This window comes from Poecilia reticulata, chromosome 10 (genome assembly GCF_904066995.2).
Source record: "Poecilia reticulata chromosome 10, P_reticulata-male-v2, whole genome shotgun sequence".
Taxonomy (NCBI): domain Eukaryota; kingdom Metazoa; phylum Chordata; class Actinopteri; order Cyprinodontiformes; family Poeciliidae; genus Poecilia; species Poecilia reticulata.
This window is the reverse complement of record NC_088839.1, coordinates 12,256,135-12,283,678: the sequence shown is the minus strand read 5'-3', so window position 1 is coordinate 12,283,678 and position 27,544 is coordinate 12,256,135. Positions and strand designations below refer to the sequence as shown.

The 27,544-nt window shown below is 40.0% G+C and overlaps 1 protein-coding gene across 4 annotated transcripts in view; it reads right to left on the bottom strand.

Annotated features, from left to right (window-relative positions):
* Positions 1–26,085, bottom strand: part of ankhd1 (ankyrin repeat and KH domain containing 1) — a 34,036-nt gene extending 7,951 nt beyond the window's left edge. For 2 of the 4 annotated variants that reach the window (XM_081611547.1, XM_081611548.1), the window contains exons 1-27: positions 25,616–26,085; positions 22,742–22,895; positions 11,521–11,677; positions 11,241–11,403; positions 11,016–11,163; positions 10,705–10,938; positions 10,501–10,595; positions 9,440–9,595; positions 9,089–9,170; positions 8,103–8,294; positions 7,863–7,972; positions 7,634–7,721; positions 7,382–7,509; positions 7,136–7,279; positions 6,923–7,025; positions 5,444–5,706; positions 5,068–5,355; positions 3,561–3,999; positions 3,322–3,461; positions 3,119–3,230; positions 2,888–3,033; positions 2,645–2,787; positions 2,216–2,429; positions 1,917–2,092; positions 1,635–1,797; positions 1,457–1,552; positions 88–204 (exon numbers count right to left, since the gene is read on the bottom strand). In XM_081611547.1, the coding sequence (XP_081467673.1) occupies positions 88–204; positions 1,457–1,552; positions 1,635–1,797; positions 1,917–2,092; positions 2,216–2,429; positions 2,645–2,787; positions 2,888–3,033; positions 3,119–3,230; positions 3,322–3,461; positions 3,561–3,999; positions 5,068–5,355; positions 5,444–5,706; positions 6,923–7,025; positions 7,136–7,279; positions 7,382–7,509; positions 7,634–7,721; positions 7,863–7,972; positions 8,103–8,294; positions 9,089–9,170; positions 9,440–9,595; positions 10,501–10,595; positions 10,705–10,938; positions 11,016–11,163; positions 11,241–11,403; positions 11,521–11,677; positions 22,742–22,895; positions 25,616–25,894 (4,530 nt within the window). In that variant the 5' untranslated portion in view covers positions 25,895–26,085. The remainder of the gene's footprint in view (positions 1–87; positions 205–1,456; positions 1,553–1,634; positions 1,798–1,916; positions 2,093–2,215; positions 2,430–2,644; positions 2,788–2,887; positions 3,034–3,118; positions 3,231–3,321; positions 3,462–3,560; positions 4,000–5,067; positions 5,356–5,443; positions 5,707–6,922; positions 7,026–7,135; positions 7,280–7,381; positions 7,510–7,633; positions 7,722–7,862; positions 7,973–8,102; positions 8,295–9,088; positions 9,171–9,439; positions 9,596–10,500; positions 10,596–10,704; positions 10,939–11,015; positions 11,164–11,240; positions 11,404–11,520; positions 11,678–22,741; positions 22,896–25,615) is intronic. The other 2 variants (XM_081611546.1, XM_081611549.1) reach the window with 2 other exon arrangements.
* Positions 26,086–27,544: the final 1,459 nt, after the last annotated feature.

The window sequence follows — 27,544 nt, the reverse complement described above, 5'->3', positions numbered from 1 at the left end:
AACAGAGTCTATTAAAACCTGCTTCCTGCTGTTCCTTGGTGGTTTTCTGGCTGCTCAGAAATGACGAGACGGCGACGATAAGATTACCTTCTCCAAGTCCAACTCCTTTAGGAGGATGCTAGCGTTCTTGTTGGCCTCTGCCGCCTGCTGGTCTTTTGCTTTGACAATGGTCTCCATGCACTGGTGACACTTCTTCAACAGCTCCTGCAGGAGAAAACTCTGGTAAACAACTCTTTCCCGCTCATCACATCCAGCATGAAGATAAACTCTGAAATGTTTTCCCACTAGAACTTAAATTCCTAAAGCTTTCATGTTATCCTACTTCTGTTTCCACTGTGGGGACCGAAACCACATCCGTTTATGTAAACAGACCAGAGGGTCAATCCAACGGCAGCGCTTATTGGCCACTTTGGAAATGTAGTAAAACCAGAGTTGAAATACAGCCTTCATATTATATTAATCTGTTGAGATCTAGTTTTAATAGCAGGAATATTTCTTCTTTGTTTTCAAATGCAGTTTTTAGATGTCGTTATAAAAAAGGATGAACTACCAGTTGCAACAGAAAGGTTCAGAATGTGGTAAAAAAAAAAAAAGAAAAAAAAATAGAAAGTGAAATCTGACCAAAACGACATTAATCTCCGACTGTTTCACACTGTTTATGATTCAAATGCTGAGTAAAATCAGTCCCCACTTTGTTCTAATGTCTACCTGTAATCAGTTTGAGGTATGTTCAGTTCCTGGAGGCTCAAAAAAAAAAAAAAAAAAAAAAAGAAAAATTCACCTTTCAGCTACGACTTGTAATTATTTTCCAGTTATTCCATTGTAAAACAAAAATAAAACCACAACACTCCAAATCAAAGAATGTCTATTGTTTCTACAGACATTGTAACAAATACAGCCTTAATCCATGTCTCTCAAAGGGTCATAAATCACACACAGTAAGCATTACCTCCTTACTTTCAACATAAAAAATCATCGCTTGCCACAAGTGAACGAGAGAGAAATGTTTCGCCATCACAAAAATCCCACACATAATTCATACTAGACATCAGTAGTATGATGTCCCTCCAAGCATTATTTTGTACTGTAATTGTCTACCATGGTGGTCTGATTTTAAGGATTACGCCGGTTTCAAATTTAACGCTTTTTAAGACAATTAAGAAAGAAATTTAAGTAGCCTCAACCACATCAAATCGTCTTCCTCTGCAATGACAAACTTTTGCCTGACAGAAGTCCCACAAGAAAATAAAACCTACAAGATTAAATAATCCTGTCACAACAAAATCCAAGACCGATGATTAAATTATTGCAATGACTAAGATGTTTTAAGACCTTAATTTTAGGTACAGGATATGAACAATTTTTAAGGATGCGCAGGCAATCTGTATTTGGTTCTTAGAAAAGTTTCCTCTGGCAGAAATAAAACTTTAATGTACTAAAGGAATTCAACAGCTACCTTGTCAGCGATGGTGGCAATGTATCTCATGCACTCGATGTCAGATGGAAACTGGTTGACTTCCTTCACAAGATACTGCACCACCTTCACATGACCCTACAAATTACAGGAAAGACTGTTACTGGGGGGTTTGTTAAAGTGATGCAGGATGCCACTGAATGTAGAATAAAGCACGCACCTTGCGAAAAGCAGCCATGAGTGGGGTGATTTTACGGTTGTCCGCAGCGTCCACGTCGGCACTTGCATGCACAAGGAGCTGAACCACGTCAAAGTGACCACCGTTCGCTGCCAGCCAAAGGGGAGTGTTCCCTTTCTTGTTTCGCACATCAATATGAGCCCCTCTACAAACAGAGAGCAGTAAGTGTAATAATATTAATTTAAAAAAACGCTGCAGCACTGTCTCAGAGAAAAAAAATATACAGATACTTTTAAAAAGTACGTTGATGTGAGGAAGTCTTACCTGTTAATGAGCAGCTCACAGAACTTGTAGTGGCCCTTGTCGGCAGCGATGGTGAGGGCGGTGTCTCGGGAGGAAGGAACGGGAGGAGCGTTGACATCGGCACCTTTATCCAGCAGAACTCGGCCCACCTCGGCATAACCCCCAGAGGCTGCCTCCATCAATGGAGTGAGACCGGTCTGTGTGAACAAAGGATGGTCAACGGATGCAAACAAAAGTAGAGCAGAGACAATGATTTCATTAATTTAAAGAGATGGACGCCCAACAAAAAAAAAAGATTAAATGACACTAATGTCCTGTACCTTAGCGCGGTGCTCTACGTTGGCCTTGCGATCTAGCAGCAGACTGACGACCTCTGCTCGCCCCTGGAAGCAGGCCAAGGTCAGAGCGGTGTTTCTGTTGGTCTCGATCTGGGCGTTGATGTCCGAGCCCATATCCAACAAGAGCTTCACTGCCGGAACGTGGCCGTTCATCGCTGCCAGCATCAGAGGAGAGATCCCCAGCTTACTGCCAGTCCTGTGGAAAAAGGACAAACACTTACAGAATGGAACTTCTTCTATGAAAACATCAGTGTGTAGTTGTGGTAGACAGTTTAAGAATGATCAGTATTTAAACATGAACTCTCCAAATATCACAGCAGGTAAAAAGTGAAAAGAAGGTATTGGTAAAATCTTTTAACAAGGTAGGGATAAACTTCAGAAATGCATACTCCATTTTGTTTTTCCCCTCACCTGGAGTTGATCTCAGCGCCAGCGTTGAGGAGAATCTTGATGATGTTGACATAACCCCCTGAAGCAGCCAAGCTGAGAGGCGTGTAGTCGGAAACGTTGCGGTGTTCCTTATTGGCTCCCCGCAGCAGCAGCAACTCCACAACCTGTCAAATACAAAAAAAACAAACAGTTATGCATTATAACTGGAAGAAAAACCAAAATGAACTTCAATATGCTGTGAGCAGATGTTAAAGGCGGTTTTACCTCCTGTCGGCCCCCTGAACATGCCAAGGAGAGGGGTGTGTCTTTGGTTCTCTCTGACTGAGCCTCGATGTCTCCACCTTTGTCCAGGAGTACCTCGACCACTCCGACATGGCCAGCGGTGGCAGCCAGAATCAAAGGAGTAAAACCTGTGGAGCGCAGAATGAATGCGTTTATTTTCCAATTCATCTCCTCAGCAGACATTCTCGCCCCCCCTTCTTTGTTCCTCTGTACCTTTTTTATCTCGGTGCTCAATGTTGGCTTGCCGGGCGATCAGGACTGACACGAGCTCCTCATGTCCTCCTGCACACGCCAGCGTCAGCGCTGTGTCGTGGTTGCTCTCCGTCTGTGAGGAGGAAATGTTTCAATGGGATAAATTACATTTCATGCATGTACATGTTAAAGTTCCCTTTGAAAACCACGGCTTTGAGGCTTACGTGTGCGTCAATGTCAACCGAAGGGTAGAGGGGCAAGACGGAAGGGGGAGAGGCAATGTTTGGGTTCGTCTGCGTGGGTGGCTGGGACAGGGGCGTGGGTGACGTTGTAGTGGTTAGCATGGGCACGCGGCTGCTCACAGCTGCGATAGAGAAAGGGGGCGAAACATCCATATTTGCAGGTTTGGTCCAGTTGGCAACTGTAAAATTTCAGTTTTTCTGCCTTAAGCAAATATCCTCACCTGCCATGATGTCATCCAGTGTGTCTGTGAGCGTCTGCGCAGGTGTAGCCACCATGAGCCCGTCTGGGGCTGGTTGAGGTATCATTCCCGGCCCCAAACCGGCCAGCTGTTGACCCTGACTTTGAGCTTGCTGCCCCAGCATCTGCTGGCCCAACATCTGCTGCCCCACGAGCACCCTCTGCAGCTCTGGGCTCGTGCTTCCTGGGTAGTCGGCGGGGTTGTAGTCTGGCAGCGGCTGGATGGGGACAAAGGCGGCTTGGAGGGGCGGAGGCGGCGGCTGGGGTTGGGTCTGGGGCGAGGGAGGAAGAGGAGGCTGCTGTGGCAGCTGAGGCCCATCCCTGTACAGGATTGTGCCGACCTGAGGGAGTTTGGGGTAGTCGTCCTCTTCTCCATCGGCGTCGTCTTCCGAGCCCTCATCGTCATCGTCATCCTCCTCATCCTGAAAGCACAGAGAAAGCACCTCGAGTTTCTTAGAATAATTTAAAGTGGCATTAAGAGTAGAGACTCGCAGACAAATCGGTGGAATGCAACCAGCAGACACAATAAGTGCCTGCTTTGGGTGAATTGATCAAAATTAGCTTTTTTTTTTTTTTAGAATTAGGGGGATGTTTAAGATGAAGTCAGAGGAAGCACATAGATGTAATAAGTTTCATAAGAGGTAAACATTTTGTAAGCGCACAGAAACGTCTGCTGTTCATTTGAGTTCGTGAGAAACAGACATCCTAGACCACTCAGGTCTTCTGGTTCTGGTTTACTTCTGCATCAGAACCAGAACTAAACATGGAGAAGCAGCATTAAGTTTTTCACACACCACAAATCTGAAATGAACTTCCAGAAAAGTGCAAAAATGCTGCCTCACCAGCGCCCTCTGCAGCTCTGGGCTTGTGCTTCCTGGGTAGTCGGTAGCGACTGGACGGAGACGGCCCCGGCTATGCAAGAAGTCCCGGGCTTCCCAATAAATTCTGTGTTTTTGTATAATGATTTCATGGTGTAAAGCACTTTTAACTGTTTTGTTGCTAAAATATGCTACACAAATAAACGTGACTAAATGTGTGTGCGTGCGTGCTCTGTTCTGTCCTTATGAGCCTTTAGCCTGGGTTCATCTTGGAACATGTATGGATCAGAGGTGTGGGAAGCCCATCAGAAATCTAACCTCAAAGGTCAACATTGTGTTAGATCCAGACACAGAAACTGCTATTTTGTGATGCTGTCCATGATAATCAATGATGTAAAATGGCTTGATCAATTTTAAAACGTCAACTCTTCTAATTTTGGCTTTGTTTACATCAACTGCTCGCTTGCACACGACCTTTGCTCCCAATGCAAGTAATTAATAACAGCCCCAAGGCATGAAGGCAAGAACAACATATTTTCAATGTGTTTTATACCAACTCTTGGGTCACAGCTTTTAAAGAGAAACTGGAGTAAGTTAAAGTTTTTGTGCATAAAAGGAGACACCCTGATTGGTCTGGTTTTTAGGTTGTGGCGAAGTGAATGAGAATTTTACCTCTTCCCCCTCCTCCCCTGGCGGCTGCTCCTGTTCCCCCTCTTTGTTGGCCTCCTCGTCGGTGTCGGAGCCAACCGGTAGCTGACCACCTGTTGGGGTAGGAAGGGGCCCCGGAGCAGTAGCCATACACCCAGGCCCCGGGCCCGGACCCTGATTCTGTCCTGCCTCCTGGTCTTCTTTTAAGCCCTTTGCCTCCATGTACTCTTTGGTGAACTGTTGCTGTGTTTTTAGCTGCAGCTGACGCTCCACCTTCTGAAGCTCCTTCAAGATCTTCTTCTTCTTCTGCACCTGAGTACAAAACAGCCACATCTATAATTGACAGGCTTTCTTTTGATGGCTTCACCCAAGATAATGACAGTTTTAGCCGGGACTGTACCTGTTCTTCTCTGCTTTTCTTCAGCTCCTCAATTTTGTCTTTGGTGAGCGGCTCGCCCTGAATGAGCTCCAGTGACTGGAGCTGAGCTTTCTCGATGGCGCTTATTCTCTGGCCCAGTTCGTTCAGCTTTCCCTCCGTTTCCTCCACTATGCATTCCAACGGCGGACACAAGTGGAACGGCGGCAAAGGCTCTGCTTCAGGACCACGACCGACTGCACTGGGGACGCCAGGCTGAAGGGTTGCTTGTCTCTGTTTGGACACCGCTGATTTTAAAAACAGAACAAGAGAGATCAAGATTAAAATTAGAAAGAAGGGTAAAAGTGAACGAGCACGGCTTAACAAAACCCAGGATTTTCAGCCAACATTTGTCAAACTTTTCAGGACTCCACTTTTCAAATATCTCAGATTGGTTTTAAAATACAACATTTCTTTGTTTTTTTAAAATTTATTATTATTTTATGGTGTTTAGTATGATACACTCTTGGCTTCAAAAACAAGTACTGTAAATGTAAACCTGCACTCATTACATTAAAATGGATTGGGACACATCATTGTGTTTACAGTCTGTTATTCAAACACCCAGGTGTTTATGGAAAGCAGTTCTACTTAAGTAAATATTGTTACTAATGAATAACTAATACTCAAATGTCAGCATGATAAAAACAACAGAATATTCAAGATGCTGTTTCATTTGGTGACAGTTTTTGTAAAGCTTCTTTGCTTATTTCAGGAACTTATTTTTTAGGTTTTTTTTTATTTCAGGCTCTTTAAATTTTATGTTCTTCTAAGAGAAATCCTTTCCTCTGTGAGGTGGGTCGGATTCTCTGAAGAACTTTTTCTTAAAGTATCAAATTTTAGCAGCTTCTCACAAAAAAAACAGATGTTCTCATAATCAGACATTTTAAATCAGTTTAAAAAATGAGAAGTCAGCCAAAAATGTCCTTTCGTTCCAAAAAAGTAAATCTTTTATACATTTTGTTTCCATTTCATGTTGACCTATTTATTTATCTTGTATTAATAACCATATTTTATTTTGAATGAAACAGCTCTCCATTAGGTGTTATGTATTTTTATTGATTTTGTTTTAAGGCCAAGGGTCTTATAGGGTCTTATAAAATTAAACTGAATTATTAAATTAATTTGAACATTTTGAGGTGCATCCACTCATGTTAAAAGACATCTCAAGTTTGTCTTCTTGTGACTACTAAGCATCTCAAAATGTCAAAGCATTAATATGTACATGATATGATGCCTAAAGCTGGTTAAAAAACACTTATTTCAGACCAGAGCATTACTGGCATTAGAAGACAATAAAAAGATTCGAACTCAACTGCTTGGTTTTGTTTATTAATTGCCCTATTAATTTAAAAAAATTATTGCGTTTTTGTAATATTAATATTAAGAAAATAATATTAATATTGAGAAAAATCTCTTCAAAATGAATCAGAGTAGGCATAAACCTCTTAAGGCATTGTTTACCTTTGCTCAAGACGGGTGGGGGCGTAGCAATGTTTGATGGGGCTCTGTCGGGTTCCTGAGGGGGCACGACCATAGCGAGAGCTTGGAATGGGACACGAGGAACCTGATGGGACAAAATTATGTCACAATTAGGAAGGGGAACATGACTGTCTAAAAAGAGGCAAAACATTTTTTTTTAATGCAAAACTTCATAATATATGAAGCTGTATATACCTGAGAAGCATCTTGTGATGGGGGCGTGAGCTGGGAGAGATCCGGGGCTGGGACAGACAGAATGTTGTTGGGGTAGTCCAACAGGTAGGACACCACGTTAGTGTGGCCACCTTTAGCAGCTTCTATCAACATGGTTGAGCCATCCTAGAGGTAAACAACATTAACATTATAAGGTTTTCATTACGCTGCAATCAGAGGAGCAGAGCAAGCCTCGATAAGCTACACGTTTAGGAACGGGAGCCTCACTTTGAGCCTGTGTGTGGGATCGGCTCCGTGCGCCAGCAGCAACTCCACCACAGCCAGATGGCCCCCAGCACAGGCCAGGGACACCACGGTGTGATCGTTGTTGGCAGTAGTTCTGTTCACATTAGCACCTGAACAGGAGAAAAAAAAACAAAAGAAAAAAAAAACTGAATTTATTGGGAAGCCTGGGACTTCTTAGACTAAAAATTCAAGAAACACAGTAAATCTGACCAGCGGATTAAAAAAAACACATACCTTTGCTGATAAGAAACTGCACTGTGCACAGATGTCCTGCCCTTGCTGCCTTCATCAGAGGTGTCCGCCCCCCTTCAGACTCATGTTCCTGAGGATCAGAGGAATTATTTCAGGTTTCAGGGTGCTTTTACAAAGTAAGGCTTGTTCTTTTCAACTGCACATGTAGTTTTAAAATCCCAGAATCCCTAAATAACATCATTAAGACTGAATAGGAGTATTGTGAGCATACCAAATTGGCTCCAGCCTGAAGCAACACATCTGCCACATCAGTGTGTCCATTCTCACACGCGTACGTCAATGCCGTGTCTCCTGTTGCTGTGGTGGCGTGAACGTTCGCTCCTTAATGGCCGACAAAGAAAACGTATTTGTAATTAAAAAGGTGCAAGTGTTGGATTCTTAAAGCAAGAGATAAGTTTGTGGCATATGTTTTCTCAAGAGAACGTTATTGCTCTAGCTTTTTATTACTCACCGGCAGCCAGCAGGTATTTCACCAGCTCCAGATGGCCCTCCTGTGCAGCCTCCATTAGAGGAGTGGAGCAGCCCAGCTCAATGTCGGCTCCTGCTTTGATAAGGAAGTCGGCCACTTCCAGAAAGCCTCCGCAGCAGGCCAGAGTCAGCGCCGTCTCCTGGGTTTCCTCCGTCTGGGCATTGATATTAGCACCTGGAAAACATGTGGAAGTGGTTGTTAAAAGAGACAAAATATGAGCTAGGCCTTTAACGACATATCGGATTAATTGATTATTGAAATGATAAACTAATTTAGTAATCAATCAATAGCTGGAGTATACAGACTCAAAAAAGGACATTTGGTGTCAATTTTGGATGCCTTTAATAACTATTTTTGTATAGTAATTAAACCAAAACTATACAAAAAAATATTTTATTTTTTATTTTTCTCAAAACTCCTCAAGCACCAGTTTCAGCTTCACTCGGTTCAGATTTACCAAAGGAATGCTACATTAACGTGTTTTAGGTCATAAAATGCTTCTTTTTCTATTTAAAAAAGGAATTTAATAATTTGTCAGCATTTTTTTTAATGCATTTCTAACATTGTATAAAAAAGGCTTAAGTGGTTAAAACAAAAAGTCTGATAAATGTGCCACTTTTTAATCCAATTAATGGTCAGAATAATCGATCACTAGAACAAATCCCTAAAATCAATCAATTTTATTTATAAAGCACTGTTCATACTAAAAGCAGCTTAAAGTGCTGTAGAGAGCAATAAAAACAAACCCACATAAGCAAACAATTACCCACCCCACATGGAAAAACACACAACTGCATGAAAAATGCACAAACTACACATAAGTACATATAAACAATCTGACCCTCTTTCTTTAGAATTCGTCATTGATCTGATTTTCTGTTTCAAAGTATAACACCTGTATAATATGACACAAAGTGTGGCCTGGATGTCAAAGCTCCATTAAACAGATGTTAGAGGAAGTGTCCCACCTTGAGCCAGCAGCAGTGCTACCATCTCCTCATGGCCTTCTCTTGCTGCCTCCATCAGGGGAGTGTAGCCCTCATCATTAACCTGGAGACAAGCCGAGGATGGACATTATGATTGTCCTGATTTTGAACCTGGCAGTAAGATGAAATACTCCACACTCCAAAATAGGATGCAATTCTTCCATCAATTCGGATAATTTCGCATTATTGTTTTAAATAATTTATTTTGTTCAACTCTAGTTTACTGGACTAGATTACTTTACCCGAAAAAAAATAAAAATCCAACTGATAATAGGAGTTGCACCATCAGAGAATTAAAATGTACAACTTTTTTGTTTTAGAATTTCCTTATACCTCCTCCAGATTGGCGCCTCGTTCTATGAGCAGCGCTGCGAGCTCCACGTGTCCTCCACAAGCCGCGAGGGTGAGAGGTGACTCGAAGGAGTCAGCTGGCATGTTGACCTGCGCACCGCTGTCCAACAGCAGCCGCGCCACCTCCACATGGCCGTCCTGGGACAGCGAGACACAGAGGATGTAGAGATAAGCACCTGAATAAATACGTACTAGCTTGTACCAGTTCGGCTGAATCTGGCCAATTTCCATGGCGAAAATGTCACTGTGGACGTTTGAAACAGGGTTAGATAACCTAAAATACAGTTTCTGTTTAGTTTTATTATTTGTGTTGTTGCAGCTACGAAAACATGGGAGATGCTGTCAACGTTTTAAATATTGCGATTTTATTATGGTGTCCAATTCTATTAGAAAGAAAAAAAAAAGTTTTATCAAATCAAAAATAATAACCTTTTTAAGACTATATACATTTAATTTAAAGGTCTGAGTAAAAAAACTATCCATATTATATCCATAGTTTGAGCTGGTTGACTACATATTTGCCGTTTTAGCTAAATTTAAAGTACATGTTGAGGATTTTGACTTCTGCTGCTGGATTTTCTGAACTGACCACTACAGGACTTTTGCTGTTCCTTCGCATCCTTCTGGACTAGTAACAGTCTTGACAATTCTCCTGATGGGCCAGTGAGCTCTCGGAAGTGATGGGTCAATGATTAGCGCAACAGAGTCCACAGTGATGTTCTTCGACGATGTATGCCACTTCGGAAGGGTCTGGAGGTTCGGCAAATAGTTCTTGGTGAATTGGATAACAGTATACATTCATTATACACTGAGCTTTAGGTTTCAAAATCCTGCATGCACATTAGGAGGTAGTTGTAGTAGAAGCAATAACATAAACTGAAGCTTAAGACATTTTAAATTCTGGAATTAGATTCATTAACAGCTTTTTAAGACCCGACAGAATTAATGAGTAAAACTTAATGAAAAAAATAGTAAACAACCTACGTTTTACTAAACATTTTACCCGTTTTAGTGTCTGGTTGAGGTTTGAGTCAGATGCTCACCATGCAAGCCTCCATGAGCGCCGTGTGCATCTCGTCTGTTTTATGCTCCTGGTCTGCTCCAGCCTCCAAAAGAAAGCGAACCATGTCCAGATGACCTGGAATTTAGAACAAAGTCATCAATTCAAAGTATTAGGTAGCAAAGTTTTACAAGCAGTGACTAACAGGACGTTCATTAACGATACAGAGACATATTTGAGTCCAGACCTTTGTAACAGGCGAGTGTGAGCGCGCTCTCCTTGAACTCGTTGGAGTGTGTGTTGATGCCGGCGCCATACTCCAGGAGCACCCTGGCCACCTCCACGTGGCCCGCGCTGGCTGCCTCCATGAGAGGCGTGTGTCCGTTCTCGTTGTGGTCCTCGATGTTCGCACCCTCTTTCAGCAGCACCTTCACCACGTCCACGAAGCCACCGGCGCACGCGTACGTCAATGCTGTGTTGCCTGGAAGACAAAAACAGCGTGAATCCTCAAAAAAAGGGGGAACTAAAGCTTTTTTAGGGCGGGTCAGACAGTTTTACCTGTGGAGGACTGAGCGTTCACATCTGCCCCGTGGACCAAAAGCAGTTTGACAATGTCCACGTAACCTCCGCTGGCAGCAGCCATTAACGGTGTTATGTCCCCCTTGATGCCCCTGTCCTCTACGTTGGCGTGCATTGCCAATAAGACCTGTTGACGAAACGTGAAATCATGAGGTAATGAAACGCCGACGGAAGGCTGTCGGAGACACAAAACCCGTTTCATACCTGCGCGAGTTCGTAGTAGCCAGCCGAGCAGGCGAGGCACAGGAGGCTCTCCCCCTCTTCCGTGTGCTCGTTGACGCTTCGTCCCTCGTCCAACAACTTGCGCACAGCGTTGACGTCCCCATCTGAACACGCTTCTGCTAAACTACGGCTGAAAATAACCAGACTGCTACAATTACTGCCACGGTGACAGGTGGACACACATACGCCTCAAAGAAAAGAAGAAAAAAAAAAACCTGCATTTGAAGTGTACATTCTGTGAAAAAATGGCTGAGATACATACTTGTCGGCTTGACCAGCATTGAGTGTGTTTTCAGCTCTCATTCGGGTCAGGGCGGCGGCTGCCTCATCCAGCGCACAGCTCACGGACGATGTTAGTCGCCGTAGCACCTCGGGGTCTGCAAAAGCTTTACCATCGGCAGTGGACAGTTTACCGATGCCTGCCGAACACCAAGAAGGCAGAGGTGCATAGGGCAATGCAAACCACAGGGGGAGCAGAACCACACCAGACCAGATGAAGAAGCAAGTCCAGTCCAGCCAATCCAATCCAGGGTTAGTAGCAGCATACACAAACGAGATGGAGAGAAACCCACACACAGAAAACACACACAAGCACTTGTTAATTTGGCTCAACATATCCTGTCACTACTTTCAATGCAGCATCATGTATGAATACTCCCTCCCCCGCCCCCACACAATCTAAAGCACAAACAATCTTCATTTACAGACAATTGTGTAATGAGCTTTAAAATGTGCCAAAAACTACAAGGAAGGCAGTGAAGGAAGAAGGTGGGCAGTTTTTTTGTTTTGTTTTTAATCATTTCTTTTTCTTAAAAACTCAGGTTAAAGCCATTAATGGTTGAAGAGAAAAAACATCTTGTGTATGAATTTTAGATGGATGAGAGGAAGAACGTAGGGAAAAAAAAGGAGGGACTAGAAGAGGAGGTAAAAGGACAAAGGAATATGAAGAATTCTAATTACCATGAGACAAAAATGCGCTTGTGACTGTTATGAAAAGGTTGAAAAAGCGAAAGAGGGAGAATAAGAGGCAAAAACAAGAAAAAACACAACAGAACAGAACTAATTTGATAACTTAAAAAAAAAAGAGTTTCTTTCTCTTTGACAATTGCATGTTTGAGTTTAGGCATAAGAAGCATGTTTTACAATGAAATGAAAATGTATTTCTTCATTTGTCGATGGGATCTGAGCTTTCCGTACCGGAAGTTGAAAGCACGGCAGAACAATATCTGGGAAATTGATCGTTATCGCAATAACTGTGTGCGCAAGATGCATAACATAAGGAACTGCTAGGACTGCAATAAATATTAGTTAATTAAGCAGCATGCACTCAGGCTCTCTGTCAGAAGTTTATTTGATGACATTTATTGTTCAATGCATCACAATTGGATTTTTATTTATTTATTTATTTTTTTGCAAAGAAGTGATAGGTGGTAAAGTAATTATGAATCAACACCAAGTTGTTTCAATACCAAAATGACTGTCTACCATGGAGCGAATGCTAAAATATGTTAGCGGAATTTTATCATTTGTTTACTCATGACAAATTGATCCATGACTGCAACATTCATCGATATTGTTGCATATTGGATCCTTTCCTGAAAACTTAGCGCCGGTTTGAAGTGTTTGTGACTGAAAGCAGAGTTTGTATAGTTCTGAACCCAACACTTTTCCAGAAGCAAAAGGGAAGCATCTCCTGGTAATTATAGTAATTAGAGAATTGTTTCTATGAAAAACTCCGATGAAAACTTACATTTGATTTTGTTTCTTTTTATTCCCAACTACCTGTAACTAAGCTTGAAAAAGTGCATACATTCCTATTAAAAAGCTAAGTTTTTTGTAAGAAAATGAGACCATGATAAATCATTTACAAGCATTTTCCCAAGGTAATTTTGTTTATCTAACGCATCCGTTAAATATAAACCATACAAAAAATAAGCAATAACTTGCCTGTACAGCCTTAAGCTAATCCTTTGACAAAAAACCCTTTGATGTGAGAACAACACTCTTCTTGAATACATAACTATCAATTATAGCGAAACTGACTGCCAGAAAAATTTCACCAGTCCGACTAGAATATTCCAGACACATTCTCAGTCTGTAGAGAGGTAAAACAGTATCAAAATGATCTCATTGTGCATATGGGAATCAGTCTGAAAAATCCACAGCAATACAGTTATGCTATGGTACAGAGAAGACAGTCATTTTTAATTTGATAAAAAAAATATAGAACATCAGTGACACTTAAGAAACTGGAGGTTTCCACAAAATGATGCTAAAGACAACACTAAAACTTGTTAGGGAGGCTGCCAAGTAAACATGACCGAATGAGCAGGGCTGTAAACGGACATTTCCTTTCAACTTTGGCTTAAATTTTCCAACACATTGTGGGAATCTGTGTTATAGGCTGAAGAAGCCAAATTTCAACTTTTGGCCCATTATTTCCCAATCCAAGTTTGACACGCACACACACAAATCACTATTTTAAATGACCATGAGAGCATCACACCTACAGTGAAACATAATTGTAGCAGAATGGTTAGTTTTCTTTAGATGAAACTGTAGATTTTTGTCTGGGCAGATGAAATCATCAGCAGAGGTACCAGGTCATTTTGACAAAACCTTTAAATGTCTACTATGAAAAAACAATGACTCCATTGGACAAAAGCTTTGGAAAGGTTAAGCCAGAGTTTAGATCAAATTGGACAGAAAAAATGTAGAAACATCCAAGTCGGGCTGCATCTTCATACTTGGCAAGGTAGAGAGGGCAAATGCTGTCAAAATGTGGGATTTTGAGACTGAATGCTGAAATTCAAAGGTTCTTCAATAAGGTGTAAAATTTAACGGTGTGTAACTGGCTGACTGAATGTTTCAAAATTCCCAGAAGTTAGTTTGTTTATTATGCGACACATGAGAAAAATATTTTAAATGATTCATTTGGAGTCCATTTTCCTGTTGCATATAACAGGATTTTAAGCAGGGCTGTGCAGACTTGAGAGTTGCTTTATGTTTGCCAACTAAACTTTACTTGTTTATGCTTCACTATTTTTAGTAGAGCAAAATACAGCCTGAGTTCTCACAGAAGACAGTACTCAGGTGCTGCAAAGGCTTTTGGTAAGCTTTGACTTGCTACTGGCAGCAGCTTTGAAGCAAAAAAAACATCTTGAATAACAATGCATGTGCTGGCAGGTTGCTAAAATGACGGCATTGAGGTAAACTGACCGAGATACCAACAATGAAACTCAACCAACCTTTTACAGAGGTCATTAAAAAAACCCATCTGCATTTAACCGTTTAGTGAAAAGCTAAGAATGCAAGATGATTATTTGAACTGGTGCTTTTTAAAAACATCAAGTCACCATTTTATCTATTTCATGGAAATCCATTATTAAAAATACACATTTACAGTGTCTTCAAAAGCCATTTACATGCAAAGCGTCCCCAGGTCCCTCATCTTAGCTTTAGTTTAACAGCAAGGACACTGAAACATCTGTTTTAGCTTTAAAAGCCCTATTCAGTGAGTGTTTACCCATAAGCAACCTCTACACCCAAAACTGTCATATTTACATTGACAACATGAGCTTTGCACTGGGTAAAAAAAAAATGCCAGGATGCGAGTATATAATGCAATTAAAAGAACAAACCGACATCTACAGCAGTAAAATAAAGACATTTTTGCACTTTTAAGTTTGGAATTCTCATCAAGCTGTCAATCTAGATTCTATGGTAATGATCATAAAGATTCAATTTAACCCCCCATGTTACAGAATTAGGTCTGAAAGTTCAAGATTTACTAAGCATTTGCAATCAGACTGTTGAGCCAATGAATTGTAATTTTTCTTCTGCTTTTGGGACTAAAAGTAAAAGTACTGCGTTTTAAAAAAGATCAATTTTATTCCGACTGGTAGAAATGGTCTGCTGTATGCCATCTAGTCACCTCTTAGAGAAAATCTGACTTTAATAGTCTGAAATCAAACTTAATAGAAGCGTCAGAAAAGGCAGATAATGGCAGAAGAAAAAACCCCACAAGCCTAGAAACTAAACCTTGGGGTCATAGGTTAGTGGTGCTCGTCATTACATAAGCCCATATTAACTGATACCTTGCATGAGCAGCGGTTAAGCCAAGCTGTATTATATGGAGATTTGAAAACACTACAGACTGCTGACTGGTAAAGGGGCCGGGGGTCATTAGTGTCACATGTGGGAATCTATTACAGTGGGATAGCTGAATATGAAATTCACATGTAAAGAGTGTATACAATATAATAGCTCATAAATATTACACATTTCAAACAGTCCTTTGCTACATTCAGAGTGTCCACAAAACGACTGCAAGTAATGATTAAATTAATACATGATTATTCTATGGATTAATTGGATACAAAAACTGGCACAATTTTAACTAAGCCACTTAAGCATTTTTAATACAATATAGATAAAGATGCAGATAAATATTTTTTTTAATAAATAAGAAAAGCATTTTATTGCAATAACAGTATTCTTTAAGTGAATTTTAACTGTGAATAAAAAAAAAAACAATCCCACTTGAGGGTTGAATAAATTTAAAGACAAAGGGGATTTTTTAAAAAAGAAGTATATATGTTTTGTACACTGTTGGCTTAATTACTGCTCTGAATATGTTGGGAGTTTTTTCAGTCAATAAATTCTCTTTTTTAAAATCTTCTCCAGTTAATTCATTGATTACTAAATTAGTTGACAGCTATTTCGATAATCATTTGCGGTTAATTGTTTCAACATTTATTTATTTTTTCTCCCCAAATATCTGCCACCCTATTCACTGCTATACGTGGTTCATAACGAGCTGCATCTGTAAGTGGCACGGTACTGCTGTGGCTAAAGAGACTGTCAAAGTGTAAAATATGTGACACTACAGCCTCGTGCCAGTCCACACAGCTGAAGGCAGATCCCAGAGGAGTCAGTGGGACACCAATCTGTGTGACGCTGCCTTAATGTCCAGCCTTCGATCAGCTGCAGCTTAGTGAGCAATAAGCTCTGACCAGCAGTGGGTCTGAAAGCAAGCAGCTCCATTATAGTCTATACTGGTGAATCGCTCCCCTTCCCAGACTGTGCCTGCCGTGAGGCAAAGCAGATCTGGTAGAGCCATCCAAACCGTTTCTATCGTCAGAGCTATAAAGGCTCAGAGAAGAAGCTACAGCTTCAGCCCGGTTATTTTAAGTCACCTGTACATAAATATGTTCGTGGAAATGCACAAGTTGACAAAATAAATATGAAATTTCTATCAGCCATATAAAACCCACGAGTCAAAGTCGATTCAAACATGAAATCCGATCCGGTAAATGTGTGGCTCAACTTATGTATTCACTGCTATATTTAAATGTAAACGTCATTTCTCTTGAATGCATTTCGGTTTCCTGTCTCGTGTTCATGTCAGACTGCAGCAGCACTTGCTTAAGACACTGTGGTCTAATTTAATTCGACATGGTGATAGAGACAGCTGATGGTTGTCAGGAGCGCAACAAGGCACGGCAACGTTGTAGAGCCGCAGTGTGTGCACACAGGGAAGCAGGGTTGTGTTCCTGCAGCTTCACACACCCTGCAATAAACAGCTGATACGCCCAGGTCAAGAGAGAACTGGAGTAAAAATAAAGGATGAACCCACGTCAGCCTGAAGCATATCCTAGCCTAGCCTCGATACAAAAAAAAATCAACTAATAATCTTCCACAGACGGATCCTTTCCAAATAATTTAATTTGAAGGCATAATGAGTAATAAATAATTTTCCAGCTAATTTAGGCCTTATGATATTAAAAGTTATCTCTAATTCTTTATTAGTATGAGCTGTGTATTTTTATTATTAATCCAACACTTCATTTCAATGACTGAAACAAAATCTGGAAAGAAGTTTGGACTAGTGCACACTTCCCCTCCTGGTTCCCGCATGCACGTGTGGTCATATGCTAGTCCACTGGAAGTGTAATCAAATTGATCAGAATGAATGCAACTTTTTTTGGCTCAACAAAACTTGCCTCAAGAAAACATAATATTTGCAGTAGATTTCCAAAGCTCTGCCGCTGTGGCCACAGAGTTGGAACAGGCAGAACGACTCGACTCAAACTCGTCGCTCTCAAAGCATCGCGGTGCAAAATACGCAGAAAAAGTGAAAGTATTCACTGGACTTCTGTAGGGCTTTAGTCAATTAATTTCTATGAATCCAGACTGACACCTGTTTAATGTAGTATAAAAATATTTAGAAGGTGCCACTGGAACCACTTTTATGGGAAACCTCCCCCCCAAAAAACTTAACATGTCAGAAGATGTTCTAATTGTACGCATTCAATATAACGATTAACAATTATAGGGATGAGCTGATCAGTCCTTAACTTACTTAATTTTACGAGAGCGACGACGAGTCGATACCCACATATGAAACCGATCTACCTCCAAACAGGCCTGAAAAAAATCAGCCGCTGCCCCTTTTTGCTCTACCGTGAGAATGAGCTGACTGACTGAACGACTTGATTGTTTTAGTTAATTTAGTAGACAGCAATGCACTAAAACCTTTTACAGTATGTGTATTTGAGAGCACTACCTCATGTGCAACCAAAACAAAAAGAAAAAGAAAAATCGGGCTTTTTAAAGATTGGTAATGAGCTAGAAAACTGCAATCTATTAATCCCTCAATGATCAGTATTGTAAGTTTCTTGACTTCAGGTGAAGAAAACACAGAAGCAGGTTACCAGATACAATGCAGGGGTGACTAACACCAGTCAGATGTTTCCCTACTCCGACACAGTTTATTTAAATTCTTGAATTACCTCCTCAGAGTGCTCTTATGATCAGCAAGGATCTGGTAGTGAACCATCCTTTGATTCAGGTGTGCTGAACCTGGGAAAGGTCTGAAACATTCAGAATACTAGCCAGGAAGGACTTGGTCTGGACACCACCAGTGTAATGTTTCCACTGGATGCTTAAAGCAGCAGGTCGCTGAAAGCTAACATGTAGCTTTGGCAACGCCGCTGGCTCGAGCCAGCTCGTCTTTTGTGCAATTCAAATTAAAGTCTGCGTAAATGCCTCCATTTATAGATAATATTTCTAATAGTTTAGTCAACAACTCTTTGCGGTTTAGCACGTTTAGAATATGCGATACAAACTGTTCCTCTCACGGTTAGGTAAGAATTGGCAATATTTCTTAAAAAATTAGAATAATCTCTATACTACAAAATTAGAAGCTTTTTATTATGTTCCGGGGAAATATGTGAGCCTCGAGTCCAGCAAAATAACCATATCCAAAGCTCATGCTGCATTGTTTTGTGAAAACACAAAATATTTTTTTCACACGACTTATATTTTGCGCAGCCTAGCTTGTAGCATTTCATCTTGGAGTGGGAAACAGACAGTAGATAACACTTAGGTCCAAAAAGTACAATTTGTTTAGAGAGATCGATAACATCAGTAAGCGTAATCTCCAAGTGCTAATTAGAACCTACTTTGAATTGCTTCAAGTAAAATTAACCAAACCCTTTAAAACAAACGCCTCTAATCCAGTTAGGTCTAACTTTCCTCTGATAAACAGTTTTACATAATACTAGAAAACCCGAATGAGCTGAGACACCCGATGGATTGAATCCTCTAATAAAAGCTCTAATTTAGTCGCGTACCCATATGGAATGTGAACTTATGTCAAGAAAGCTCGTGTTAACTTTGTTAATATGTCAAGAAAAAAACAAACCTATAAAACTTCAGACTAAACTTTTAAATAACTAATAAAGGACCAAAAACAATTTACATGGCATTTACAAAATTGCCTTGGCACATCTCTAGTGTTCACCTCACCCAATATAATAAAATGAATAGTAACAATATGAAAGTTTTGATATGGAAGAAAAAGCTGATCGTATTGTATGAGCATTTCAAATGGAGTCTCGTGAAATTATGCGAATGGCAGCTCATTAAAAATAGCGCGTTTGGTTTGTTAACTTTACAGAACATATTTTAGAATGCGTTTTGGCTTAATCATCTTCAAGTGGAAGTGACATCATGGTTAGTAAGCTATTGTGAAGTGTGCTAAAGTTTGGCAGTCAGCGCTGAGACCAAAAACAAAACTTAACCCCATACAGAGAAAAAAGGGGGGGAAAAAAGGAGACGACAAAAATATTTAAACTTCACAAAAACGAGACCGGTTTATTTGTCATCATGGTATCATAATATATTTCATATGAGATGTGATATTACTTCATACAACATAATAGTTAAATTACCACAATTTGATGGCATTTACACACTTTGTTTTTTAATCTTTATTTAAATAGTAAAAATTTCTCCTGCTGCTTCAAAACTAATCATATTAGTTACAAGTTTATAAAACATACATGCTGAATACATGCTGAAAGTAGTTATTGTTAAGTAAGTTGGCTCTATGGACAGAATATTATATACTTTTTTTTTTACTGGAGTTTCAAAACAGTAAAACAGTAATATGAGACTCTTTAGTTACTCAATACCTGAAAGATTTTCAAACAGGCAGGTTTTTCTGTGCTCTCACGGATGGAAAAATCCAGTAACCTTCTGAGTGGCAGTGTGCAGCAGCAGGTGAGGGAGGGGCAGTGCTGCATTATAACATGCTCCATAAGGCCGGACACAAATCTTACTAAAAAGAAAGCCATAAAAAAACTTTTTTTTTTTTTTTGCTTTAAACCATGGAAATAAAAAATACTATTTTAGCAGCTCACTGGAAACATAACCAGTAAATATGACTTTGTCAAAGGCAAAGTAATATTAAGCAAGCATTTACCTTCTCAGATGTAATCCTACATATTTCACGATGGTTCATTGTGATTTCACCACCATTCTGACACAATTTCCTTCAAATTGCGTTCATTTAAGCAACAACAAAGAATCATAGCCAATAGTCAAGGTCATCTTTTATTGCTACTGGTAACAGAAGCATTCATTAATAATCCATGCTTGACTTGTCTTACAGCTTGTGTTTGTTGTAATTAAGTCTGCAGGGCACTGGTAATCATTTAGCAAAATATGTTTCAAGTCCCACATGGAATTGGGGGAAAAAAAAAAAAAACGTTTTTCCGAGAACTGTGGAAAAGTATAAAAAAATTTTTAGGAAGCAAAATGTACCGACTTTAAATTAGCTTATATTCACCAGCCTACATGAGTGGTTCAGTAGGATAATATATATATTACACCTCAAATTAAATACTGTAAATCCAATAATTGCTAAATGTCTTGGCAGGAGACCAACAAAGAGCACGACATGGGGTTAGCTTTTGTTTTTAGCCTCAGCATTGACCATCAACCTTTAGCACACTTTACAAATGCTCACTAACGATGATGTCACCTCCACTTGTCACCACTGACAGGTGACAGATGGGACTGAATGACTTCAGACTACAACAACTTCCACAAACTGCACCTTCAGTGTTTATCTGAATAACTTAGCTGCTACCAGATCAAGAAACCTAACGTTCTGGTCTATTGTTATTGTTAAACCACTAAAAGGAAGAAGAAGAAACATTTGTATTTTATTTCAGCTGTGTAGTTACTGTAGTTAAGGGTGTGTAATGAAGTTAAACATTTAATATCCATAAAACACCCTATATGATTGCTGCAGTGTCCATCTCAAAATTAGAGGATGAAAGTATTTGCTCATTTCACAAAAGCACCTGGTTTTAGTTGTGCCATGTTAACTGACAAAACTTGAGAATGTGTAAAACCCATCATATGAACTTATTTGGTGGTTAACAAGCACTTGCCAACTACCTTATGTTGATAACCCACACAGATTACGAGATTAATAAAAACTGTCTTGGCAACCGGCTTGTGGCTTTTGGCCATATTATTTATGCTCTGTACCTACATACATTACACATTTATCCTTTTTCTGATAAATTGGCAAAAAAATAGAAAAGTTTAGTATCCTGTCACAGGTGGAAGTGATCAAAATGTATTGGGGTTTCTTCACAAAAAAAAAAAAACACAGGCAGATTATGTAAGGACTAGTCCAGGAGAAAGGAGACTAGGGTGAGATTAGCCATTAGCTGCTGAACGCAAACCCCACGCACGCGGTGGAGGCTCAAGCGCGTTCCAGCGCTAATCTGCATCGTAATGTTCACAAGCCCAAATGAGGCCAGGACACCCAGCCCGACTGGATTAATACATACAGGCCTTCTTAAACGGAGATTACAAGTTCTAATGAAAAATAAAATTCCCAAATCATGCCAATTAGACTTTTTATTGTATTACACGCTCCCTCCACCTAATTTGTTACTTGGCCTGTATTTGTGCCAGCCTGCTAATATAAAATATGATACAATATGCCTCCACAATAACTTGGTTGGATGTCACACCACTTTTTTGTTTTTTTGTTTTTTTAACTATAAATATAGTTAGCAGAGAGAAAGCTGGCTCAAATTCCTTGGTTGTCAAAATAGGTACGAAACGTCCTCCTGAATTAATACATTGTCGGTACAAAATGTGCTGCAGCAGACAACTCCATTTCATACCTGAATATTTTCAGTGCAACACGACTGAAAAATACTATAGGCACAACATGACATGGGGTGACATGATCAGAACTTATGTAGGACCAGGGGACAATGTTTTACTAGCCTGGGACACAAATGGAAACGAGAATACTGGATTTTTGTGACGATGCTGCAGGAGGGTGGATGTGCATTTGGGTATTAATCAAAAGTTAATTACTTTTCAGGCTTGAATATGGTTGTTAGAGCCTTTAACTCACTTACTGTAGGTTCAATAATATCAACATGCTTTTGAGCTGGCATGATTAAATCATAGCATTACCCAAATTATGAATGCTGCAAAAGCAATGTTGATTTACTTATCCCCCATTTTAAACACTATCCCTTTCTTCTCCATCAGAATAAAAACCCACCTATCTCCCTGAATTTTAGCATCTCGATCACCAAGGCCTAAATCTGATGAAAGACACCAAGTATATCCAATTGGCATTATTATTAATTGTGTTGGACTTGAACTACAAAAGCCTGACAACTAATTCTTCCGAGCAGTTCTTAACGTTTGTGACGCTGCACACACTGATTTTTAAGAGTTAGGGTTAGCAGACGGAGCCGGTAGAAAAGTAGGAAAAGCGTAAACGAGTGGGTTACTCCATTCCTATAACGTTCCGTCTTAAAAATAAGAGTAAACTGTTGGTTGAAAAAAGAAGCGGTATGGTCTCGCTGTGGTAATTTGACAAATGTTTCTGTGACCTCAAGAAATTAAGTCACCTCAAGGAAAAATAATAAGTCAGAGAGAGTCTCTTTTGAACAATGTAAGGCTTCCACCTTTCTAGGGATTAAGAGGGAAAAAAAGGTGCGGTCCTCCTTACTGAATGTTAGTGTATGTTAGAAGAATGACTTCAGACAAGTTGCATTAAAAATGGGTGTGACCATTAATGCAGTGTTTAACGGCACAGTCTCGTGTGTTACGTCCGTGGGTGAAATTAATTCAGATGAAAGCCGTCGTACCTGCAGCTTCCAGTAAAGCTTCGAGTCGAGCTTGCGTCTCTGGATCTACAGTCCTCAAATCGACTCCGTCTGTGGCGCTGGACAAAAGCAGCTCTGAGGCCGTCTTCATAATGGGGTTATCCAGGTCCTCCTGGTCCAAAATGAATGACTCCACCTGGGAGAGACAGGAAAAAGTTGGTGCTCAATTCAAATTTGCTCGACTGCTTTGATTTTCAAGTTAGCCCTTAATGTCACCCAAAATCTGATTCGCAAGCCATCGCTTATAAGGCAACCATCACTACATCTGGATTGGGGACTGAAAAGTAGAACAAATCGGGCATGGGAAATAAAGTAAATCAAAGTATCGCATTACCGTAACTACCGTTTACATTGCATCGTATAAAAAGAGGTCTCACACCCTCCACATAAGTCCACCATCTATAAAAAGACCGGGCATGTGGCTCTTGTTTATTTACAGTTTCTCCGAACAGAGGGAAAGCAAAAGAAGGAGCACAGGGACAACGGCGTCAAAGTGCAGAGAGCCTTATTATGGTGAGGCGTTATAACCTCTGCACACAGTCAGATTCAGCTGAGAGTCAGCTGCCCAAATTCACCACTAGAGTCTCATACCTGAGCTTCGGCACACTTTGTTATGTTTTGCATTGCAGATGATCTATTCATGCACACAAGTCTAAGGAGTACATGCATTAAGGAAACTTTTAAGAAAAAAATTTTTTACAGATAGGCTTAGGGGAATAAAGGGTGGTGTGGGAATTAGGGGGGTGGGAATAATCTCACCATAATAGTAAATAAAATATCTTTGAAATGTTCTGGTTATAATGTTTCCCCCCTGTCTCGTCCATTTCTTTGCTCTTTATAAATATTTTAACATTTGTGACCTATGCAGAAAGAAGTAGTGGTAATGGAGAACATATCAGGACAACTTGTATATATACTTACCATCAGTTTACCGCTAAATATTTAAAATTCTAACAAAACCTCAGAATAAATAGGATTCCTATGAAGCTAAATTATAAGATTAACCCAAGAAGGAAAACAAAAATCATTAGAACTTAAAATAACCGCTATCTTGTGCAAGTATTAATAAATCCCTCTGCAAATATCAACATTTTCCTTTTTTTTCTATTCAGTATTTACATCAATGATAGACTGAAACATTGTTTTTTATAAAACATCTTAAAATATTTCACTTGGTTGGATCTCAAATCAATGTCACAGAGGAGTTAAAAAAACAACATTGTTTCCAAAAAGTTTAATAAAACTAAAGCAGGCTTTCACTCTCTAGAGCTAATATGGGAAGAGAGTCAACATTCAGTATTTAGGAGGAATTTAGTTATATTATAAGGCGCAACGGAGCATGGGAGATGTAGTTTTGAAAGGCCTTCATGATAAACAATGGATATCAGTCTTCCCTATTAAATGAACTACAGCTCCCAGCGTGTTGGTATCCAGAGAGTTGGAAAGGCCTAGAATGGCATCTGCTTAATCCCGGGGCTCAGATTTTAGCTACTGCCCAGAGTAGCAAGCTCTCCACTGGACTACAACACAACAACAAATGTCCTATTTCTGCTCGAAACATAAGCATCTTTGCTATGGTTCGAGCAGAATTAAAGCAGCCTGATTCAACTGTCTGAATCAGGTGCAAGTGGCAAAATTGTCGTCGTCTTCTCACACTATTGCAAAGCAGATGTTCAGACAAAAACAGCCAGATCATATTGACAGTGCTGTCAGCTGATATCCTTACTTGACTGTCATGACTTTAGGTTTTCAGACAGATAATCCTTGGGTCAAATGTTAGAAAAGTATAACGGAGGCACCTCGACGGGAACAATGTCCAAGGGTCTGTGGTGTCAAATCTCTCCACATCCCAATAACAACCTGCCAGCAGGCTTTCTGACAGTAAACTTGAAGGTAGGGTGCAAATGACAAAAATAAATAACTTTGCCATTTTGTGCAAGTGAAGTGTTTAACATCAACTAATTTAAAATGAGCATGTCTGCTTTTGTCAAAAACCTCAATTAATGCTCCCAAAAAAAACATGCAGAGCAGTTCTAAGACATTGCATTTCATTTGTAGAAATGCTACAGATTTTACAAAAGCTACCAAAAGTTGGGGTGCTACCTATTTGTTTACAATTACAGATCGAACATGTACATGTGGTGTGACAAACTCTACCACAGATGCAATCACACCTGTGTGTCTGCATGAGACGTGGAAAGTCACATCACAACATGTATCCAAGCTGTTCTCATATGTGGCGAGACAAATCAAGCCGACACTCGTGGTGGTCAGAGGAGCAGATGAGGTTTACAAAAAAAAATAAAATAAAATAAAAAATTAAAAAAGCTTGCTTATTTATCAGAACCAAATGTGGACCACCAGAGTTGTTGGGCTTAAACGTGATTACCTAAACGTGTTGGAAAAGTTCGCAGAGGTAAGATCCCGGTTAATTTACATGATTTGGAAAAGTGACGTAATTGCACCACAACTACGAAATGGCTGGCATTTAGCTGGCCCTGTGCGTCCGAGGCTTTCTGGACATCTAGCATACGCTGTGGCTGGAAAGCTGCTGAGAGACAGCAAACTTGTGATGGGTGTTGCGAGACGACAGCACCGAACGAGGCCGTAGTCGCTTCCACCCGAACTAGGCCGTGGCCACAGCCTGCGCTGCATAAATAAAACATTTCAGCCTGTTGGCATGAATAACTGCCCCCGTCTTACCAAACACCGTCGACATCGAGCTGTTCATAAACTTCTGGACTGAGGGGAGATACTACTTCTCCACTGTGTTTGTTAACTATACGTAATTTAAGCGGCCTGGGAGGGGGTGGTTGCCAACGGTTAAGCTTAAGCTAACTAGCTTAGCGTTGCTACCTCGGAAACCTCGTCTTCGTCGCTGCCGGATCCCGGACCGGAGGAGAGGACGGCCGCGGCCGCTAGTTTGAAATCCAGTCTTTCTGCGGCAGGTCCACCGGGCTCGCCGTACAAACGCACTTTCTTTCCACCAACACCAATCCCAATGCTTCCAAGTCCGACTCCTCCTGGTGTCGCTCCTACCCCCATCCCTGCCACTGGGGAGCGAGGAGTCACCGAGTCAATCTCGTCCTCGAAGCCGTCCGTCAGCATTGCCGTCCCGGCTACTGCATCCTGCATACTTCTGTTCACGATACGCGTGTTAACGGGCTAGTAGTTAACTTAAACGTCCGCCCAGGCGCTTTCTTGGAAGATATTTGCTTGATTTTACTTCAGGGAATCCAGAAACTCTCCCGAAGCGAGGGTTGAGGAGGTTCTCTTTCCCCCAGCCATTAACTTTCTAACAACCTAACCCGATACGCACTGTTTCTCAGAAACACCGCCTCTGTGGAGAATCCTTTTCACCTTATTGGCTGAGCACGATAGACCTCTGTTTCATATTGGGCCACATTTCTGCTTGTCAAACATGAGACCGCAACGTCATGTTAGGTTTACCAATATCACGAGGCTGTAGAACGAACATGACATAGTAGGCCAACTTAACTAGTTACTAGTTTTATTAGTTTACTTAAATTTACTGGGGAATTTTAAATTCATGGAAGAACAATTTGTAATTATACTAGTAGCTGACTTTTTTTTTATTGACTTGCTAAGCGTGAATTTACATGACAAACAAGTAATGCTGTGTTACTTAAGTGTATTGTTATTAATATGCCTATGTCTCATTTTTTCTGTTTTTATGTTTCTTTATATTTTTCAGAACTCCTGACAGTTTTGCAAGCATTTTGCTGCAGGTATGTGCAATATTTGCACAGACACAAAAAGGCAATTTTTAGATGCTAAGTACATAATTAGAGTTGACAATTAATTGCTTTTGGAGTATGTCTATAAGGTCTATAAGGTAATCTGTCAAATTTTCCTAAACTGATGTGTATATGTTTACTTATTTGTTTATTTGAGTTCTGTAAAATATATGTACCGGTACTTTTTTTTTCTGGTACATTTTTCAGATGTGGAATATTTTCAGAATAAATCAAATAATGTATGGACTTGAAATAAAATGTTCTAAAGGCGCCTTCTTTCAATAAAGTTGATCATATACCTTTGACTTTTACAAAAATATATTAAATATATGTTATATAATCAATAATCAAAAACTTTCTGTTGCAATATAGGTAAACTTCTAAAAATGTAAGCAACGTTGAAAGTGTCTAGAAATATTAAACATTTATTAGCTAAAAAAATTTAATAATATTAAATTGTGTTCAAGAAATCACTATAGAGCTAAAAAAAATTCACTATGCTAGAAAAAGAAACAAGTACCTCAGATATATAATATGTAAAAAGTTTTCTCCTACTTACAGAAATACACAACTGTTTTAGAGTCGTTTTTGATTGACTACTAAACAGCTTAAATAAGAAAAGAAAACATAAAAAAACTTTGAGTGATTACAAGTTTTATTCTTTGGAGACATCCTGTGTCATCTCTCTTGGCCACTCTGGTTTGACAGTATCTTGGATTTAAAAGTAGCAACATGCTAACAAAAATAATGTCCCTCTATTTCCACCAATGCCAACATTTGCATATTGTAATCAGCCAGGCTTACAGCTTCAATATAATGCAATTGTACCTGGATTACTGTAACACCTTTTTATCACAACATTGTAAATATCGACTTCTATAACTTTTTGGTGTAAAACAGTAAAAAAAAAAGATGTGTGATAATTACTGTGTTGTTTTGAATTCACTTACATAGGCAGGTGTTGTAAAATGCGATGTGTTATACCACCTCTACATTAAAGTAATACTAAAAAAGAAATAACTGATAG